General features: G+C 48.6%; 1 protein-coding gene across 1 annotated transcript; it reads left to right on the top strand.

Moving 5' to 3' along the window:
* The first annotated feature begins 230 nt into the window (after nt 1-230).
* On the top strand, nt 231-21,312 carry ZFAND5 (zinc finger AN1-type containing 5). Its single transcript, XM_066604171.1, has 6 exons — nt 231-471; nt 7,504-7,661; nt 14,522-14,633; nt 16,323-16,420; nt 17,696-17,821; nt 19,408-21,312. The coding sequence occupies exons 2-6, from the start codon at nt 7,514-7,516 to the stop codon at nt 19,554-19,556; spliced, it is 633 nt and encodes a 210-aa protein (XP_066460268.1). The 5' UTR covers nt 231-471; nt 7,504-7,513; the 3' UTR covers nt 19,557-21,312.
* The last annotated feature ends 792 nt before the right edge of the window (nt 21,313-22,104 follow it).

Below are 22,104 nucleotides of genomic sequence, written 5' to 3' on the forward strand. Positions count from 1 at the left end.
TGTGCTCCTCCCGTCTCACTGCTGCCCCCACGGTGGACGGCAGCCGCCAGCTGCCCACCGTGACTAAGCGATGACGCTCCATGCTGTAAGAGCTGCAGCGTGCATCACCGGGCCCAGCGCTCCGGGCTACAACAGTCAGCAGCGCTCTGATTGGCCGCGGCGGCCCACGTGATCGCTGGAACAAGGTGTGGGAGGGAGTTTCGCCTCCGTCAGCAGTAGTGCTCAGCTCCGCCCCCTGGCGGTGTATAGCCACAACGCTCTCTCACACACAGGAGACACATTCTGGGGACGCCTCGGTCGGACGGCTGGCTGGAGGGACGTGCTCGCCGAGTGCCGGCAGACACCGCGGAGTATACCGACGACGTGCGGAAGAGGAGGGGCTCCCGGCCCTGTCAGGCAGCGCACCGTACAAGACGCGTAGAGCGGCGCCACTGTGAGGATACCCCGCCCGGCCGCGGCCTCAAGCCTAATGTAAGTCGTCCGCCGGCCTGTGTGACGTGCGGGCCGCCCGGCGGAGGGGTTACAGCGCGGGGGGCTCCTTATATGGCGGCGGAGGGGGGAGCGGGGAACAGCTGGGCCGCTCTGCTCTACGGGGGGTCCCGGCCTTCGGGGCGGCGGCGGCCATGTCTGCCGCCCGATGACTCAGGGCTTCTGTGGGAGGAGGAGGACTACAACCCCCAGCCTGCCCGCGGCTTCCTGTCTCCATGGTGGAGCCGCTTCTGCCTCCTTTGTCTGCAGGCTCCTCCTCCTCTTTGTGTCCAGATGCTGCCGGCAGCCCGGGCCGTGGGGCCTGCCTGTCCTGCGCCGCCCCCGCCGCTCTAAGGCCCGTGTGTCCTCCGCCGCCCTGAGGCCTGCCCCCGGCCCGTGTGTCCTGCGCCGCCGCGGGTAGAGCTGGGTCTCCGCTGCTGTAGTCCCTGCCGGCTCCATCTGTGATCTCCTCTAGTTGCTGGTGGTCGTCCTACCGTGTTGTCTTGTAAAGGGATGTCTATAGATCACATCCTGTGGGCCGGCGAGGCTACGGATACGGTGGTCGCGGGGGCTGGCAAGGCTGCGGATATGGGGATCGCGGGGGCCAGCGAGCCTGTGGATATCGCGGGGCTGTGGATATGGGGATCGCGGGGGCCAGCGAGCCTGTGGATATCGCGGGGCTGTGGATATGGGGATCGCGGGGGCCAGCGAGCCTGTGGATATCGCGGGGCTGTGGATATGGGGATCGCGGGGGCCAGCGAGCCTGTGGATATCGCGGGGCTGTGGATATGGGGATCGCGGGGGCCAGCGAGCCCGTGGATATCGCGGGGCTGTGGATATGGGGATCGCGGGGGCCAGCGAGCCCGTGGATATCGCGGGGCTGTGGATATGGGGATCGCGGGGGCCAGCGAGCCCGTGGATATCGCGGGGCTGTGGATATGGAGGTTGCGGGGGCCAGCGAGCCTGTGGATATCGTGGGGCTGTGGATATGGGGATCGCGGGGACCAGCGAGCCTGTGGATATCGCGGGGCTGTGGATATGGGGATCGCGGGGGCCAGCGAGCCCGTGGATATCGCGGGGGCCAGCGAGCCCGTGGATATCGCGGGGGCCAGCGAGCCCGTGGATATCGCGGGGGCCAGCGAGCCCGTGGATATCGCGGGGGCCAGCGAGCCCGTGGATATCGCGGGGGCCAGCGAGCCCGTGGATATCGCGGGGCTGTGGATATGGGGGTTGCGGGGGCCAGCGAGCCCGTGGATATCGCGGGGGCCAGCGAGCCCGTGGATATCGCGGGGGCCAGCGAGCCCGTGGATATCGCGGGGGCCAGCGAGCCCGTGGATATCGCGGGGCCAGCGAGCCCGTGGATATCGCGGGGCTGTGGATATGGGGGTTGCGGGGGCCAGCGAGCCCGTGGATATCGCGGGGCTGTGGATATGGGGATCGCGGGGGCCAGCGAGCCTGTGGATATCGCGGGGCTGTGGATATGGGGGTCGCGGGGGCCAGCGAGCCTGTGGATATCGCGGGGCTGTGGATATGGGGGTTGCGGGGGCCAGCGAGCCTGTGGATATCGCGATGCTGCGGATACGGGGGTTGCGTGAGCTGGTGGGGCCTGTGAGGCCTGTGAGGCTGCGGATATCGCGGGGCTGCGTGGGCCGGTGAGACTGCGGGTGTCGCGAGGCTGTGGATCTGGGGGTTGCAGGGGCTGGTGAGGCTGTGGATATTGCGGGGCTGCGGATATGGGGATCGCGGGGGCCAGCGAGCCTGTGGATATCGTGGGGCTGTGGATATGGGGGTCGCGGGGGCCAGCGAGGCTGTGGATAGTGCGGGGCTGCGGATATGGGGGTCGCGGGGGCCAGCGAGGCTGTGGATATCGCGGGGCTGCGGATATGGGGATCGCGGGGGCCAGCGAGGCTGTGGATATCGCGGGGCTGCGGATATGGGGATCGCGGGGGCCAGCGAGCCTGTGGATATCGCGGGGCTGCGGATATGGGGATCGCGGGGGCCAGCGAGCCTGTGGATATCGCGGGGCTGCGGATATGGGGATCGCGGGGGCCAGCGAGCCTGTGGATATCGCGGGGCTGCGGATATGGGGATCGCGGGGGCCAGCGAGCCTGTGGATATCGCGGGGCTGCGGATATGGGGATCGCGGGGGCCAGCGAGCCTGTGGATATCGCGGGGCTGCGGATATGGGGATCGCGGGGGCCAGCGAGCCTGTGGATATCGCGGGGCTGTGGATATGGGGGTCGCGGGGGCCAGCGAGCCTGTGGATATCGCGGGGCTGTGGATATGGGGGTCGCGGGGGCCAGCGAGCCTGTGGATATCGCGATGCTGCGGATACGGGGCTTGCGTGAGCTGGTGGGGCCTGTGAGGCTGCGGATATCGCGGGGCTGCGTGGGCCGGTGAGACTGCGGGTGTCGCGAGGCTGTGGATCTGGGGGTTGCAGGGGCCGGTGAGGCTGTGGATATTGCGGGGCTGCGGATATGGGGATCGCGGGGGCCAGCGAGCCTGTGGATATCGCGGGGCTGTGGATATGGGGGTCACGGGGGCCAGCGAGGCTGTGGATAGTGCGGGGCTGCGGATATGGGGGTCGCGGGGGCCAGCGAGGCTGTGGATATCGCGGGGCTGCGGATATGGGGATCGCGGGGGCCAGCGAGCCTGTGGATATCGCGGGGTTGCGGGGGCCAGCGAGCCTGTGGAGAGCGCGGGGCTGCTGATATGGGGATGTCGCGGGGGGGCCGGCGAGGCTGGGGATGTCGCAAGGCTGCGGATCTGGGGAATGCGAAGGTTGGCGAGGCTGTGGATATCGCGGGGCTGCAGATGTGGGGGTGGGGGGCGTCAAGGCTGCGGATGTGGGGGAAGCGGGGGCCGGCGAGCCTGTGGATATGGGTCCTGTGTGGCTGGCGGGGCTGCAGATATGGCGGACACCGGGGCCTGCGGATATGGGTCCTGTATGGCTGGCGGGGCTGTGGATATGGGGTCTTGTATAGCACAGGTTGTCTGCTTGGCATGAGCTAGGTGTATTGCAAGGCTGCGTATCGTGTCCCCCTCTACGTATGGTGTGTTCTGTTTACTTGGCATGGCAAGGTTTGGCGCGTCTCCTCTACTTGGCGCTGCCTGTGTACTTGGCATGGCTATATATCCCCTCCCATACATAACGTGCTTATCCTACGTCATGTATCCGTGCTATATATACACCCGCAGTGTTGGATGTGGCCTGCGGCTACCAGCCGGTGTTGTTTGACTCACTTTTGAGGAAAACGCCCTTTTTGGATGGGTATATTTTCCAGCCGGGTGTACTTGGCACCGGACCGCTTACGCATCCTTGTTTTGCGTAACTTGCTGAGCGAGTTCCTGGGACGTGTAAGGTCAGGGAGGTTGTCCCGATGACGTCATCACCGGGGAAAACAATAGGCGCTTTCTGTGGCGTGGTTCGGGGTTAACAGTCGCACTTCTATCTATCCTCCCAGACATTCCAGGGATCTGTTATCCGCTGGTAATCCCTCTGGATCTGTGATCTGCTGGTGCCAGGCTGCGGTGACCTCTGCTGGCCATGTACAGTAGAGCGCTCTCTGGGCTATAAATAGCAGCTGATTTCAGAGGCCCCTGTTGACGAGGCTGCTGTGTCTGAGCCTGCGGATCAGCCTGTCACACTGCAGCCTTGTGACAGGCGGAAGCTGATGTTCCCTCCCACGTGACCCCCGCTTCTGAGAAACAGGAGCACAAGCAGGGGGCTCGCTGCTGGCTGGGGGAGCGCCGCCTGTAAACAAGATTCTGCTGGCGTCTTATCTTCTACTACAAGCTATTTTAATCACAAAGTGGAATAACTGTTCTTATACGGCTCGCCGGTTGGCACCGCTCTCTCCCCTCCTCCCGTGCTCACCCAAAACTTTTTTTTTAATAAAGTTGCAGGAACTAAATGTACAGATCTGTGGCTGATCTCTAGATAAATACGTGTGTGTATATATATTTACCTCTCCCAGGAAGGTCCTTAGGTTGGTTACACTACCTCGCTCCTGAAGGCATGCATGATAAAGGTGATCAGTTTTGCCTGTGGGGACGGCTAGTTCCCCTTCACCCGTTGGCACCTTTTTGGGTAGCTGATGGGCGATCAGCCTGCAGCCATAGTGATCCAGCAGGAATGTGCTTATGCAGGTTGCAGGGCGGGTTGGGATACAATGGGCTTCACTCTGATAGCTTCCAGCTTGTGGCTGTTTTGTAACCCTTTGGGTAACACTGCTGGTTTTATTGGGATTGGCAGGGCCAGGTCATTCATCCCATGTGCTTCAGTGTGATGGGAGGTGGGCATTGTCAGACAATACAGACCAGAATATTGCCCGTAATAATGCCCCATTCACAGAAGACGACTGTCAGATAAGCGAGTGGGTGACTTTGGCGCTAGTTGGTCATGCAGAATGTTAGGCCGCATGCGGAATCCGGTGCTGGCAGCGGTGGCATCCGTGCGTATCTGCTGTAATTTTCTTCTTTTTGCACTGCGGATGGTCCGCACGGCTCGCTGGCAGACATGTGCAGTGCAGATTTCTTTTCGCAAAAAAAAAGGAGCATACTGTTTTTGTTTTGTTTTTTTCCCCATCACACTTGGTTTCTGCTCGTGTGCATGAAGAATCATTTTTGTCATTGCATGCCATTGGCGGTCTTGGCTACGGAATCCGTGGGTGGTTGCCTGCTCCGGATTCTGCAATTCAAATCCACCCGTGTGCATTCGCCCTTAGACAAGCAAACTAGCGCTCACTTGTTGCTCAGCGCTTCTCATTTTATGCGGAACACTGAGGCCAATCTCACATGGCTGAGAATCTCGCGCAAGACTTGTGCATTGCGAGACGCACAAATATGAACCCCGTTTTCTTGAATGTGGTCATACACATGAGCGATATGTTCCTGCAAAACACTCTGATAAGGAAACAATTCGCTTCATCCCTTCGCATCGCCCATTGTTTCCCATGGGGCTGGCACAGCATTGCATCACGTGCCGAGTGCATGCGAGTGCCATGCCAGGTTTCCCATTGAATACAATAAGAAACGCTCCGCTGTCAGCCGTGCCTGAGGATCGCTGCTTCGCCAAAGTGATGTGAGGCGTTTTTGATACAAAAATGCCCCTCATCCGTGGAGATGTCGCGTGTTGGCGAGCGCGATGTCTGGTTGTGTTTGACGGCCCAATATCGCACTGGTCCCTTGTGAAGTTCGCCTGAGCGGGGAGCGTTTAGACGCCGTAAAGTGTACAAACCAGCGAAGGTTTTTATGCTGGTTGAAAGTAAGTGTCCAACAAAGCGAACAAATAGCGCACAATGGCTTCGCGTTTAGACGTAACAATTATCGCACATTTTAGTATGGTCAAAGGTCTTAGAAAGCGAGATGACCTCGTGGGCATCCTCACTGGCACATGAACACATTTTGGGCACACCGGTCCTTGTTGCTCGTAGCAGCCAATCACAGCACTGTTTCATTTTGCTTGAGGTTTAAGAAGTTAAAGTGCGGCTGTGGTTGCCAGGGGCAACGAGGACAGGTTTTCTTCTAGACCGTTTTGATAAATGAGGCCACATGGCAGATGTTTCCGTATATGTATTTGCCACTTTACAGAAGAGGGTGTTCCTGTCTGGGTTTTTCATGGCAGTGATGGGCTTCCCTGTTTCTGACTCCCTGTTGGCAGCGCTGTCTGCTTAGATCTAATTGAAATGAATGATAGCGGCGTGGGGTAGTGCGCTGCGCTGGTTCCTTAACTTCCGTGAACTTCAATGAGGCTGCTCACACATTCAGAAAAACACCGCTTGAAACCGCAGCATTTTACCGCGGTTTCAGGCAGTGTTTTTAACCGCCGTTTGATAGCGTTTTTTTTTAAACGCACCTCATTATTATGGGTGATGTGCGTTTTAAAAAAAGGCGAAAAAGCTTAAACCTGGAGCAGACAGTACTTGCAAATCGTGGTGTTAGGAAAGCTGCGTTCGAGCGCAAGTCTGCTAGGCCCAATTGAAATGGGGAGCGTTGTACCACCATTAGCGCAGTGCTTGAGACTGCGCTAATAGTGCTTAAGTGGCTTAATGGCTAAGCAAGCTGCGCCGAAGCACTTGGCTATTGTCATGGTCGGGACTCTCGCGCCAGCGCGTTACTGCATGTGTATCGCCCGCGCCGGGAGCACGCTGCTGTACGCATTACATTGTGTACAGCTGCGTGCCATACCAGGCTGAACTACATGGACATTGTCTCCATTCAGTCTAACCTACTATGTAACAAAGCCCTAGACACTATGTTGGCATGTATGCATACATAATACGCACCGAGATAGTGTATGTAATGTTCTTTATAACATGCACATTTAGTGCGGTGCAGGATGAGGGGGGGGGGCACTGTTGAAAGTAATTTAGTTACTGTGTATTACATGTGCAAATAGCCCCTCGTGCAAGAGCCCTTACTGGAGTCACCGGTCACCTGGCCAGGAACACTTTTCAGTCTTGGTTATGAAAAGCCAAGATTGGAACACCCCTTTAGGGAGTATCCTATTCTGCTACATGGATTGTTAGAGTACTGGCTTTGTGTCCAAGAACATCCGCCATGCAGTCCTTGCTGCCTCTTCCCAGTTCTGCTATGTCTGTATGATGGTTCGTTGCTCTAAACAAGTTGGCACAAGGCAAACCATTTGATTTGTTTGCCCCTGGGGTATATGCTTGTTAGGGCAATCTCATATCTGCAACGTAACTTCCAACCGGAGGTTCAGTCACAGATCCGGCTCAAAATGCCAGAAGAGAAAGCGCTGCATGCAATGCTGTCTTCCATCCAAAAGCGGATGGACTCTGATATAGTCAATGGGGTCCGTCCGGCGCGGTTCTGTTCCGTCCAGAGACAGAGCCGTTCGGCCGCGGGGATTCCCTTTCCTGCTCCCTGAACAGGAAAGCAGAACTGTGAGCGCAGTTGTGAGACCGCCCCGACCCCCGGCGTCTCCTAGTTCTCTCATTTGCATCAGAATATTTCTTTTGTTTGAAAAATTGCCTTTCATCATTAAAACCACTTTCCTTTCTGTCTTTACAGCACAGAGAAAATGGCTCAGGAGACGAATCAGACGCCAGGCCCAATGCTGTGCAACACGGGATGCGGCTTCTATGGGAACCCTAGAACAAATGGCATGTGTTCTGTATGTTATAAGGAGCATCTGCAGAGACAGAACAGCGGCCGAATCAGCCCGATGGGTAAGCCACAACGCCTACAGATACAGGCTCATACCCGACTGATGAGTAGCTCTTCAGTAGATTACGGTTGGAATATGGAAACTCGGGCAGTTCTCCTCTGATGTAAAGGTACTGCGTCATTGGAGCAGTATGGAAAGGGCTCCGGTGGAGAACAGACATGGGATTGGTTCAGGGGGCTTCCCTCAACCCATTCATCGTAAAAGACAAATGCTTAGGAAACCTGTACACTGAGCCACTATTATCAGATGCTCGCTGGGACGTGTCATTCATTCGTTTGCTTTTTATTCATTAGTTTGCAAACATATTCTTGGGTGGGCGGCGGGGACCCCTCCATACAAACCTATTCAAGCTGTTCAGATGCAGACTGTCTTTACACCAGGCTTCATTTGGTCGACCAGCGACCCACCCCCTGCCCTTTTTTTTGGGGGGGGGGGCTGAAACATAACTGGCTACTAGTAAGTGAAGTCTCTTGTCACCCTGTTGGTGGCCATGTTGACATAGTGACTATTGTCTGCATTCCCGTCTCTCCAGCTGTCAGTGACACACAGCATGTAACACTTGTGGGAGGCTCAGCAGGGCTGTGAAGTCGCTGTGTGGGGTGGTTGACAGCTATATATTATGCTATACTGGCTCACAATAAGCCCTCTTTCACATGGCCGACAGTGATATCACCGCTTTGTGATTGTGAAGCATCATCGATGTGTTTTTTTTTTGGGGGGGGGGGGGGGGTTGTGAAAAATCTTGCGTCGCTGCTACCTCGCAAGAAAGTTAATAAGAGTTTTTTGTGTTTTAGAAATGTATCACTTGGCACAAAAATCTCAGGTTCATGCGGTGTGATAAACAAGGGGGCTCCATAGGGAAACGTTGGCTACAAAAAATAGAACATAGCAGAAAGATGGAGCATGCCGCAATTTTATATTTTTTTTTTCTCACAACATGGCATCAGTGAAAACATTGCATGTGAAGGATACCATTGAAAAGCATGGGTTTCACAAACCATCTTGTAGTGCCGTCACTTCTCCGAAAAATCGTGCGACATTGTAGCCCGTGTGAAAGCGTCCTAATACTGCTCTGTTCTGGCCATCTCAGGTCTTTGCTGTCCTCTAGTAGTTTGCAGAGGAGGATCTCTAGAACAGCCACATTCAGGTAAACTAAATATCTCGTGGCCACTTGGGCTGCGATATAGCTCCGGGACACTGCAGCCCTTTGGCCACAAGATGAGGCCTGATATAAGGCAGTGTAGTTGCAACAACCACATTCCCTTTCATTGGGTCACAATGTCACAACATACAAGGGTTCTATTTTAGCCACATGACACGTGTTGAACAAAGGCTTTCTGTAGCCCAAGATTGGCCACAGGTGAAAGTTTCCATTTGTGTCTGGAGTGAACTTTGTATGTGGCACTCAACACCCTGCACACCGCTTGTTTATTAAATGCACATTAGTAGCAGCGTTTACAGGATTTATAATCCTCCCCATCCCTATAGTCTCGTATTAGGGGAGGGGTGCAACATGGAGAGAAGGGGACGCTTCTGCCTGTAAGAAGCTCTCTGTAGTTCAGAGAAGTACATACATACTCTTCTGCTATGCTGGTAGGTGAATCTGGGGCTGAGAAATCAGTCTTCACCTAGCGATATAACAGTAGAGGGCGCTGCATACACTACTGCACTATCGTGTATGAGGTGTCCCTAATGGGGTGGTCTCACACTTGAGCTGGGGATTCCGCTTTCCTGCTCAGTTCGGGAAGCGGTGAAGAAGAATCCCCCACGCTGAACAGCACCGAGCAGACCCCATTGACTATAATGGGGTCCATCCACTTTCTGCCCGGCTTTTGCGTGCAGCGACTTTTCTTCTGATATTTTGGGCCGGAACTGTGACAATCTCCGACCGGATGTTCCAACGCAGCTGTGAAACCGGCCTTACATATGACTTATTTTCAATAATGCTCTCTCCCCACTTAAATGCAACCGCCGTCCTCCAAGTGTTGTGAAGGGAAGCTATTCTATTCTACAGACTGAGGGAAGCAAACCTCCATCATGCTATTGTGATATGCCATTTGGTTCCCATGACATCCAGGGGCCTTCTGAAGGCTGCCTTGGCTGATTGCCCGGAGCATGGCTTGATAAACTGTCTGTTCTTTGTATAATGTAATACTAAGGTATTGCATTATACTGCAGGAGCAAATAAAACAACCCCCATGTTCAAGTCCCCTATGGGGACTAAAGTTTGAGTTTAAAAAAGTTTTATGTAGAATATGAGGCATTAAAAAATCTTTAAAGTCTAGCAAAGTAATGCATTATTTTCCTAGTACATTAAATGCTGCCACTGAAAAATACAACTAGTCTCCTCAACAAGCCCTCAGTCAGCCACGGTGATTTGAAAGTTAGGAGGTAAATCCAACTCTTAAGGGGTTAAACATTTTCCAGTATCAAACTAGAAGTAGTCATGTAGATGTTAGGTGGGAGGGGGCAGCACAAGAAGGGTTTTGTGTTCACTTAGACTTCTGATGCCTCTCGGATCAGGCAGCCCTCTGAGAGGCTTTTGGTAGCTTAAATACCCACTCCGCCGAAAATTGGGATTGTTCTGGCCACAAATAGAGCAAACCGCCGTGCAAGAGTCTGATCCTGCAGCCCGACTAACTTTCCATCGACTAGATGGACTGGTGGAACAACATCTAAGGGATCAAAATGATCTTCTGTTGCATCAAAAATGGAGAAGATAAACCTCAGTGACGCGATCTCTGACCACCGCCCAAGTCTTTAATGCAATCCACCTCCTTACTGACATGGTAACTGGTTTGTTCTTAACCCTTTTCCAATCCAACTTTGGATTCAGGGTTTCCTAATAGGCTTTCTCTTTTTGCTGTTATACAACAGTGCCATCTGCTGACTAAAGCTAGTGTGTGTGAGCAAAATAGGCTCCGACACTGGAGTGGCTGGCAATAGGCGGTAAGAATACCCTGGCGGACGTCTTCTGACATTGGAGCTGTACAAGCTTCAATCAAAATGTAGGAAGACTTCAGATAGTGGATAGGAAAGGGTTAACCCCTTGAGTGGCACACCCGGAAAATTTCCGGGACGAGCTCCACTGCTCATAGCAACATAGCCCGGAAGATTTCCGGGCTATGTATCACTATGGGAGCTGCAGAGCACAATGCCACAAGCTGTGACAGTGTGCTCTGCCTGCACAGACCCACACAGAGCAGTGCAAGGGCTTTGAAAAACCAGCAGAAGATATTGCCGATATGTCGGCAACCTCCTGCTTTGTTTATATGTTGCCATAGAGACCATTGGCTTGTCAGAAGCAAGCCGATGGTCTCTGTGGCAGGGAGAGCTGGTGCTTGGCTATCAGAGGACAGCTAGGTACTAGCTCTTACAGCAGAGATCAGAGAAAACCTCCGATCTCTGCTGTGTTAACCCTTTACATGCTGCAGTCTGTGACTGCAGCATGTAAAAGGGCTGTCACCATTGTACCCCCATAATGTGATCAGGGGTCCTGATGGGTCCCTGTGGAAGTCCCCTAAAGGGACAAAAAAAAAGTTAAAAAATTATTCAAAATAATTATAAAAACACTTGTCTCCCTTTACTTTGTAAAAAAATCAAAAATACAATCACACATGTGGTATCCGTGTGTCGTAATGACCCAGAGAAGGAAGTTAATACATTATTTAACCCCTTAATGACATGGCCCCTTTTTTTTCTTTTTTCCCCATTTCTTTTTTTCCTCCCCCCTGTTTAAAAAATCACAACTTGTCCCGCAAAAAACAACCCTTATATGGCCATGTCAATGGAAAAATGAAAAAGTTATGGCTCTTGAGACGCAACTGCAAAATTAGTTGAAATTCAATGATTAGACCATTTAAAAAAACCTGCCCTGGTGGGCACGACAGGGTGGTAGGAAACCCGCCACTCAAGGGGTTAAAGGGCTACCTTGTTATAATCCTGTATATACATGGGTGGGTGCAACATCCGTCAAAGAATCTCTGTCCGCTATCGTAATTTCAAAAATGCAGTTGTGTTTTAGTTTCACACGCATCGCTGTACATACGGGTTTTACACGTGCGAAAAATCACCCATTGCTGCGGCACTTTTTAATAGCAAAATTGTCTTGCGCCGTGCCCACATGCCACACGCGAGTGCAAGTCTTGACTCTATAGGAAATGTGCCAAAATTGGACATTCTGCAGTTTTCTTTCTTTTTCTCGCAGCAGTGTTGCAAAAGGAAAATAACCTGAATAGGAGTTCTATTTCTATAGTTGTGTTTTTTTTGTGTCTTACAACGCACAAAACGTGCGCCATAAAACTGCCCGTGTAAGTGCAGCCTCAGGGCTCGTACACATGAGCATTTTTGAATTGCGTATAATACGCGGTACATCACGGCGATTCAAATACATTGGTTTTCACGTGTCCCAGTCACACTACTCGTTCTTTGCATAGAATCCCCTTGTAAAGAATGCAGTGTGTTCTATTTCACGTTTTTTGTGCAGTAGAGCCCACTTGTTCTCCATGGGCGGATAATAAACGCCACTAAGCGATAGAGCGGGAAATAAAAATGAGAGATATACTGTCACGCGCAGTGCACAATGGCTGCCCTACCCGGCTCTCACAGCGGTAACATGCGAAATACACACGGCATTTACGTGTATGGCCGCATGAATGAGCCCTTATAATATGGAGTTAAACTGCTCCTTTACAAAAGTCCAAGAGACGCTTCAAACGCAAATCTGAACAATGAGTAGCGGTTACATATGCATGTGACGATTTTTCTGAAGCCTTTCAGGAGACACAAAGTATAAGATGATGGCGCTGTGCTGGTATCCATAATGGCTGTAATCTACCCCAACAGTCAAGGTCAGCTTTACATGCGGGCTCTCCTCAGTCTTTTGTTTGGATGCGGCACCGTGGCATTATAGCAGGACCCAAAATGGAAGCGGGCCCTCCCCAATAGCTGACTTAGTCAATGTAACATACTTTTAATAGTTAGTGATTATCCTAATTTCCATCATTAGTAGTCATGGCAACATAATTCTCTGCGCCTCTGATTTACACTTATCTGCTTCTGCCTTATCCTTTGGGGTGCACTAACATGTGCAAACGTGTAAACCCGTAGTGTTCATTGCGAGTGCGCAGCGATGTGTGAGATGAGTACATCGCAATTTATGCATGCGTGAAAAATTGCATGTAATTCTTCAGTAGGAAGAATTAAAAATCACGCTGTACACGAAAGCTCACATTTTAGCTTTGTCTTTTCTCCCTCTCACCCATTGGAAGCAATGGGTGAGATTTTTGTGCATTCAGTGATTCCAGTGCAGGGTCACTTACTCTGATAGGTGCCAAGTATATATTGACTCGCAACCAATTCTCTCAACTTCCCAATGTCTTACATACATGAAATTTGGCAGGAGCATTCTTTAGGTCCTAAATGGGAAGTAAAGGGGTCACAACTTGCTTATTCAATGCTAATTGCAAAAGTGCACCCCTATATAACTTTCTGGTGTCGTGCGAGCATTCTTTAGGCCCTAAGTGAGGCGAGTGGGAGAGGTGGCACATTCTGCAGAGGGACATCAGTACACGCAGCCTGAGGAGAATCTAACGCTCCTCTGTGTATACATATAATATTCCTCAGTTTCTTGGAAGCAACTACGGCTTCATTAACATTTTAGTGCAAACACGTAAACTATCAAATTAACTCGGGCGAAGCCGGGTATATCAGCTAGTCTTCTATAAAATCCATGGTTCTGCGCTGCTGTCTGTCCCTTTTTCACGACTTTTTATTTTTATAGAGCTGATGCCTTTCCATCGGTAAAGTTCTGCCTTCTCCCCGAATTATATAGTAATGCCATGACTGAAAATTTCAGGCATTGGCCCACTTACACAACAATTATTGCTTCAAATTTGTTCAAATGAACGAATCTGATCGATGATTGTTTATGGTAAATGCAAAAAAAAACACTATTCATCACGGTGAGGGTGATCAATGAGTGGAACAGGTTACCACAGGAGGTGGTGAGTTCTCCTTCAATGGAAGTGTTCAAACAAAGGCTGGACAAATATCTGTCTGGGATGATTTAGTGATCCTGCACTGAGCAGGGGGTTGGACCCGATGACCCTGGAGGTCCCTTCCAACTCTACCATTCTATGTAAACTCTCCTCACTCTACATAGAAGGTAAACAGCTGAGCAAGAAGCCCACGATCCAGCAATAAGTCTAAATGCTCTGCACCAGCGCTAACTACCTCTGCGGTGACAGCAGCGTTCATGCAGTCTACATGGCCGTCGGTCCATGTAAAAGGGCCAATAAATGTCCCGTTGAAGTAATAGTGAATAGTCAGGAACGGTAAATTAAAAGCATTTCATCTAGTATACCAGATCTATTGCTCTATCAGTGATTCTTTCATATCCTTAGAAATGCCTAAAGAGGGGCTCGGTACTGTCTGATTTCCCTCTGCCTTTGAAATAAGCAGAAAACTGATTCTCATCCATGTAGCTAAGCTTAATTATCTGTATGTAAACTGGAATGGGAGCAAACTAACTAAGGTCCAAATATTTTGTGTTGAAATACATTTCTGTTATGCTTTACCATACAGTTAATACTTTCGTATATGTTTTGGGTGGTTTTCCTGTTAACTGTATGCTCCCCCCCCCCCCAGGCTTGTGCCATTGTTGGTTATACATAAGCTGATGACATCCCTTTGTGCGGACTGTAAATGGGACCGGTGTTCTGGATAGTGATAGTCATTTGTATAACGGAGCACACGTTGTATCAGTAACCATCCGTTCTAGACCGTACACTCACATATGTTAGTACATAAGAACTAGCAATGGACTGAAGAATATGCTTTTTGGTTATTTTTTTCATCCAGGCGCAGCCAGTGGTTCAAATAGTCCAACCGCAGAATCTGCAGCTATACAGAGAGTAGAAACTACATTAAACAACTGTGACAGTGATGTTGGCAGCCCTTCTGACAAATCCAGGTAAATGGAGACTATTTTCTAATCTGAGATTAAGTAAAGGGTATCTGCACTTTCACACAAACTTTTTTTGACATGTCAAAAGTATTGATCATTGGGAGTCCCACTGCTGAGATACCTGCTGACCCCCAGAATGAGGGGGCTGCAGTACTCATCCAAGTTTTATGCCCCTCTCCTATGTTCACTCATCTACGGCTGATGAAGCCTGCCTCATAGAGGTTATAGGAAGCTTCTATATACCTGTGGGCCTGCTTGAAGCGTTTGCAATCCTTTTTATTTATTTATTTTTTTGACATGTCAAAGTTTTCTGGAAAAGCAGGTACTCTTTAATCAGTGCGTCCAGTGTGTATTAGCCAAGACTGCTACTGGGGCGTGTGTGATGGAGGCAAATGTTCAGCTTTTTACTCCTTATGCCGAATGTATCGCCCAGTGAATAACTCGTTGTTTACATAATGCGTAGAGTTCAGAACACAACAGGTAAACGCCATGTATGGTTTTACTTTGCAATTGTTAGGCTGGGTTCACACAGGGCGGTTTTGCTGCTGCAGATCCGCCCGCGGCAAATGCACCCGCGGCCGCTAATCTCGGGATCAGCCAGCCATGTGGACGAGATTTCTCAAAAATCTCGTCCACATGGGACGGCTAATCCGCTGCGGTAAATCCGGCTGAAACCGCGGCTGCCGCAGCCGCGGTTTCCAAAGAAGCAGCATGTCTATTTACCTTTTCTTTTTTGTTTATTTTCGTCACGGCTGCGCTCTCCTCTATGGGAGCGCCGGCCGCAACGGAAAAGCAAGCGGCCAGGCCACTTCAAAGCCGCTGCGGCTTAAACCGTGGCGGTTCTCCTGGCGGAAATCTCGCGGTCTTTGCTGCGGCCAAACCGCGAGATTTCCGACGGGAATCCGCCCTGTGTGAACCCAGCCTTAGTGCCTTTTTTTGCTTTTCCACAAATCTTGGACTCAAAGCTTTATTCACCTTTTTCAATGTATAAGGGAAAACCCTCTTGGTTTGCATCCTAAAAATCTTGTGCGGATTACACAGGTATGCAGCTCCCATGCAGCATTGGAGCCCTCCTATAACCTGCTCCTATGTCGCTGAGCTTTCACCTCTTTGTAGTAAAAAAACATTTATTTGATAGCAATTGGCTGGTTTTTTTTTTGGTTTTTTTTCATATGGTAAGGCCACTCTCTCACAGGCTTTTTTTTTTTGTTTGTTTTTTAAACAGGGATTTAGCGAGCATTTGAAACACCTGCTAAACGCTGTACTGAGCACCATCTATTTCACTGTGGCTTCTCAGATGAGTGTTTTAGCGTGATGTTCCTAATACCGCACTAATCAAATGCTGTCCATTCTATTTTGGTGCGTTCCAGGGCTTTTTAACAAACCGCGTCACCTATTGCAGTAATGGGGTGCATTATTCCAAAATGCTGTGAAGCATGGCATTTTTACAAATGCCTTTGTGAGACTGGCCTAAGGAACTGGAACACATTGCTGGGTTTTTTAATACAACCTTAGTTTACTTTTTTTTATTAAAACTGGAGATTATTTGGAATTGATACATTTAGTCTGCACAAATCGTGAATACATCTTTCTTCAATTTGATACATTGTGTCTGCAGAAACTGTATTTGTGGTTGGATGCAGGGCTTTTTATTTTGCCTAATTCTAATCTATCTTTTTTTTTTTTTTTCTTAAGAAATGTGGCTGCTTTACCTGTAACTCAGCAAATGACAGAAATGAGCATTTCAAGAGAAGATAATGCAACTTCTCCAAAAACAGACTCCTCAGAACCAGGTATGTATATAGTTTGTATCATAGGTATTGGTGGGGTAATCTGATTTAAATAGGTAATATCACTATGGTCATGGGGATATAGAAGTAGCAATATCTTGAGGGCTAATGCCCACGGCCGCATTTCCACCGTGTTTCACCACAGCTATTAGGTTCTATTGAATTCCGCAGTGTGAAATTACCTACGGCATGTCCTATTTGTAGTCAATGGAAGCCGCCCATCACGCTATACTTCCGCTGTAGCACACCGGAAGTATAGCGTGAATACGTGTCCCTCTGGCCGCATCACGTGGGAGTTAGCAGCGGATCCGGAGGGGAGTATGGTGTCTTTGGGGGAGGGGGTGAGGGCGACGTGACGGTCTCTGCTGCGATATTCCGCTTGCGGAGCCCGTCACGGCCGTGTGCATGAGGCCTTAATCGACACTACTTTATGAACAAATTGTTGATGTTACAGATTCGTCTGTCATAGATGTTATGAAGGTGTGTGTGGTTTTTTTGGTTTTTGTTTTTTTTCCACTGCAAAGGTTGCTTTTCTGAATTCATGTACGTGATTATATTTAATGTTACTGTAATATTGTGCGTTTTTGTCTTGTAAGTTCCTAGAGTTCATGTTAGGAGGGTTAAAGGGGTTGTAAACTATTGATGGCTTATCTTCAGGATAGGTCATCAATAGTAGATTGTCAGGGGTCTGTCACCTGGGACCTTCACTGATCCGCTGTTCTCTTGGCCAGTGCACTGAGCCAACTTCTTTCTGCAGGAAGCAAACGGCTCTGTTCCTACTGCAGTGGCATGCCTTGGTTTTGATGGCCAACATGCCTTTAATTTCAATGGTAGCTGTACCTGCAATACCAAGCCTGGCCACTGTAGTGAGAATAGAGCCGTATGTTTCCTGCACAAATCTGCTCCGTGCACAAGATCAGCCTGGTGAACAGCTGATCAACAGTAGTCCCAGGAGACCGACCGACCCCATCCCCACCAAAAAATCTGATCTACTATTCATTACCTAGTCTGAAGATAGGCCATCAACAGTTTACAACCGAACAACCCCCCCCCCCCTTTTTTTTTTTTTTTTTTTTTTTTTTTTTTTATAAAACACAACTAGGTAAAACTATGGCTTATAGGTTTAGCTGTGCTTTGGAATAAGCTATAATGTTGCTTAAAATGACTATTTGCAGGCAGCAGCTGCGTAGTTAAGGGATGTGAGACTGGAGAGTCTGTTAATCCGTTGTGTCCTAATTCATCAACGTTCCAACATTAATACATTCATATGCGTTTCAGTTGTGACTCAGCCAAGTCCTTCAGTATCTCAGCCCAGTACATCTCAGAATGAGGAAAAGTCCCCAGAACTCCCCAAACCAAAGAAGAACAGGTGTTTTATGTGCAGGAAGAAGATTGGTCTTACAGGTATTGTATTTTCTTTACCTAGAATTTCTAATGTGCGCACCAGTTCAGTCTGTAGGTATATATGGAAAATAATGGTAATGCATTAAAAGGGGTGTCTGTTTTTGTATAGATGGGCTAGCCATGTGTAAAGGGTGGGGGGAGATGTATATAAACGGTCCTAAACTTGCCTCCAATATCCCTGCTGTGTCCAGCTCTGAGTCTCCTTTGTGGCATGGGGTTTGCAGGCTGCAGCAGCCTGTGACCCTTCATGCACAAGCTGCTGCAGCTTGTCAACTGTCGCAAGGGAGATACAGAACTGCAGCATCGGACACAGTGGGGAGAAGTGAGTTTAGATTCTGAGACCATTCTGTCCAAGGAACAGAGGGGCGCATTACCTGCTGTTCTCTGCCACTTCGACCCACTGGTTCTGGACCCTGTTTTGGCTGTCCAACATGTCTGTTGCAATTTTCTAGCTACCGAATGCACATTGTGTGTTCTGATTGGCCAGCACTGATCAAGTGAGCAACTCTGGCCAATCAGAACAGTTATAGTGCACTGGTAGTCTAACACTACCAATAAACTGTGGGATTAGGTGGCCTGGAGATTGCATCAGTCATCTTGAACAGCTTAAATCGGACCCTGGAACAGGCCGGTTGTCGGGACAGCAGGTAATATCCCCCCACCCCTTCTGGTGCTGGTGCAGAATTTTCTCTTTAAGCCAAAAGGTTGTTTTTAAGGGAAGGATGTGATGTACCTGTTTGTGACCTGGCCCAACTATGTGCGCCTATAATAAGCTCATGTGAAACTGGCCTGAAGAGTGATTTCAGTAATTACATATTGGAGAAATACTGCATCAGAGTGAGCAATGAAAGGGGTGTTTTGTGTTTTTTTTTTTTTTGTTTGTTTTTTGGGGGGGATTAAAGTATTGATGACCTATCCTCATGATATGCCATCAATATCAGGTCAGTTGGAGTCCAACTTTTGCCCCCACTCCAACTGTTCAAACTGGGCAAATGCTGCAGACTCTTCACTGAGTATTGGTTGCAGTGCTGTCCATTGCATAGTGGTAGTACCTGGTACTGCAACTGAAACCCATAGTCCACATTGCCAATGAAGGTAACATCTCAAACCAGAAAAGACTGCAGCTCTGGCATGAATGCTGCAGCCCCTTCAAACTGCTTATTTGTGTAAGACCAACACCCAGCACCCCTACTAATCTGATAACTGATGCGAAGTATGCTTCAGAACCCCTTTTTATAGTTCCACCCACCAGATCCACTTGAGGATTAGCCCCATTGGCATTCAATAAGCTCATCCTGTGTGTCTGTTTCCACAGTAGATTTTATTTTCTTCTGCTGCAGAAATTTGACAGATTTCAGCATTAAATCCCCACCAAAATCATCAGGTCTGACATGTGAACCCCCCCCCTTTTATGTTGCCAAGAGGCCACAAGACAATGAGTTTCTTGCTGCACAGAGTCTCCACATGCACTTGTGCCATATCAAACCGTTGAATGGGTATGGTGTATGAAGTCTTCTGAGCTGAATACAACCACTGGTGGTGCTACCCCCTCAGCTGTACTAACTGGTTATTCTTCTTCCTCTCAGGTTTTGACTGTCGCTGTGGGAATTTGTTTTGTGGACTTCACCGTTACTCTGACAAGCACAACTGCCCTTACGATTATAAAGCAGAGGCCGCAGCGAAAATAAGGAAAGAAAACCCCGTTGTTGTGGCAGAAAAAATACAGAGAATATAAACCTACAATTTATGAAGACTGACTGACTTTATTAATTTTTTTTTGTTCTGATTTTAATATATCCTAGGGAAACATTAAGAGCAGATGCATGTTTGTTTCTTTCAAATGTTAAAACATTTTTTGTGATGTCTACAATTTTTTTTTCTCTATTTTAGGATGTTTTGAGTGTTACAGGCAAAATTGAATGAATAGATGATACAGCCCTTTTTTACCTTTTTGTGTTCCTGAGCTCTCACAACTTTTGATGGAACAGTACTGATTTTACCCTTTTTTTTTTTTTTTTTTTTGTTGACTGCTTTTCTGGTTGAGGAAACGTTAACTAGTGAATGTGCCAAAATGTAGGCCTAATATCTGCATGCCTGCAGTAGATATATGCGATTACATATAACTAGTGTCTGGACTGGGAGATGGGCTTGCCAGAAGGACTCGGATGTGTGTGCACCACAGCTGCATCGATTTTTCTTTTCCTTTTTAGTTTTTCTTTCCCACACACAATGCTGGATGACCCGGAGTTCCCAGCGTTCTTGCACCATGAGTATAGAAGCAGAGCACATCCAACGGCGACTTATCAGGAGGCTCCATGCTGCTGTTCTTCTGAACCGCCTCTTGTCACCCAACACTTGGTGTTTAGACTCCATACACTGTTCAGTTGAGTCTCCTGCATTATATGCTTTAGTACTTCCAGCTATTTACTCATTTCTTTGGAAATGGACTTATTTTGTCTGTTTTCTAAACTTATTGCAGTTGCTCAGCTGCAAAAAAAAAGTTCATCGGTATTTCCACGTTACGGTCACCGCTGTTTGTTTGGTGCATTCTAATCCTGCAGGGTTTTATGGTATTTGTTGTGAACCCTACAGTGCCTTTTCTGTTTGTACTTCTAATTAAGGCAACCAGAAAATTCTATAGTTCTATTTATTTTTTAATTCCAAGAATACCAGCCCATGGTTTCAACCCCTTCTTTCTTTTTTTTTTTTCTTTTTTTTTTAGTTTGCTGTGCACACACCTTCGTTTCGTTGTTTTTGGATTTAGTAAGGTAATCTAATGGATTTTACCCATTAATGGAGGTTTTACAATGTGATTCATTTGCACAGATTTGCATGAAAACCATACCTTACTTGGCTGCTGTAGATCCATTTTATTGTATGGGGTGGAGGTGTGTGTTTTTCGTTTTTTAATGTGTTTTTCTTTTTTAGCTCTTCCATGAGTGCTATCAGGAACCACAATGAGGGGGGGCTGCTCACCTTTTTTTTTATAGTTTATTTTCAATTGTATTTGGGTGTAGGACTGTAATTTTCTTGGTTTTATTGCATGGGCTGCATTATCTACAGCTTTGTACAAAAACTACTCTAGAAAAGACAGTAAACGTCACTGATGCTTGTCTGATAATATCACTTCTGTGTTATAATGGAAGGTTTGTATGAGATGTTCATTTTTTTCTTTAATTTTTTTTAGATGAGAGAATCTTTTTTTAGACTAGTGTTGTGGTATTGCCTGTTCTCATCTGTAAATAGTTTATGTATGTTCACTCAGCCTCACTTGGATTTTTTTTTCCGTTCTGTGTTCTGCCCTTGACTCATTTTACTCCTTCTAAGCATCAGATTTTTTTCTTCTTGCTTTTTAAAACTTCTATTTCTGTTCTGAGTTACTAGATATGCAAATGTGTACAGATAGTTCATATTTATGTATTGCACATAATCATGCTATTCAGCATTTATGCTATATTGTATTATGTAAATAATAAAAACTATGTACAGAGGGATCATGTCTGCCATTGCTGTCCATTTTGAATATGACCCCCCCCCCCCTTGGAACCTCACTTAAGCATTGCTGCCATAGATCAGATACCACTGTCTTCTAACTGACCTTTTCTTCTATGCTGATTATTCAAGATGCTTCGGGAAATGGTAACATAAGTAATGGCCCATCTACACGGCATGATTATCGTTCAAATTCCTGTGGGAATTTGAACAACGGTCGTCCCATGTAAATGCATGCAGAAACCGAACGACTGCAGTTTACACTGAGCGGCTGTCTGCTAACAATGAATGGGGGTAGAATGCTCTAAGACCAATCCGTCTCCATAGTGGCCGCACTCTGAATGATGCCTGAGATACTTGCTCCTGTGTAACGGCACAGAAGTGAGCTTTTACTGGGATGCGCTTCTGGGCATCGTTTTCCTGACAGCTCGTCTTGTGTAATTGGGGCCGAAAAGACATATGTCAATCCAGTGCAGCCCATCCCCACCCCCTTCCCATCCAGAGGAAGGCAAAAAAAACCAACCCAATTATTTAGAAGCCAATTTTCTCCATTTAAGGGGAGGGGCAACTCCTTCCTGACTCCAATCTTGGCATCGGAATAATCCCTGGATCAACAGCCCTTCTCAAGTTGCTAATGATTGACATAATATTGTAACGCTCAAGAAAGGCATCCGGGCTCCTTTTGAACGTTTATTGAATTTTGATGTCACCAAGCCCTCAAGCAGAGTTCCACAGTCTCACTGCTCTTACAGTAAAGAACCCCCTTCTGTGTTGGTGATGAAACTTCTTTC

The sequence above is a fragment of the Eleutherodactylus coqui genome, chromosome 5 (assembly GCF_035609145.1).
Source record: "Eleutherodactylus coqui strain aEleCoq1 chromosome 5, aEleCoq1.hap1, whole genome shotgun sequence".
Taxonomy (NCBI): Eukaryota; Metazoa; Chordata; class Amphibia; order Anura; family Eleutherodactylidae; genus Eleutherodactylus; species Eleutherodactylus coqui.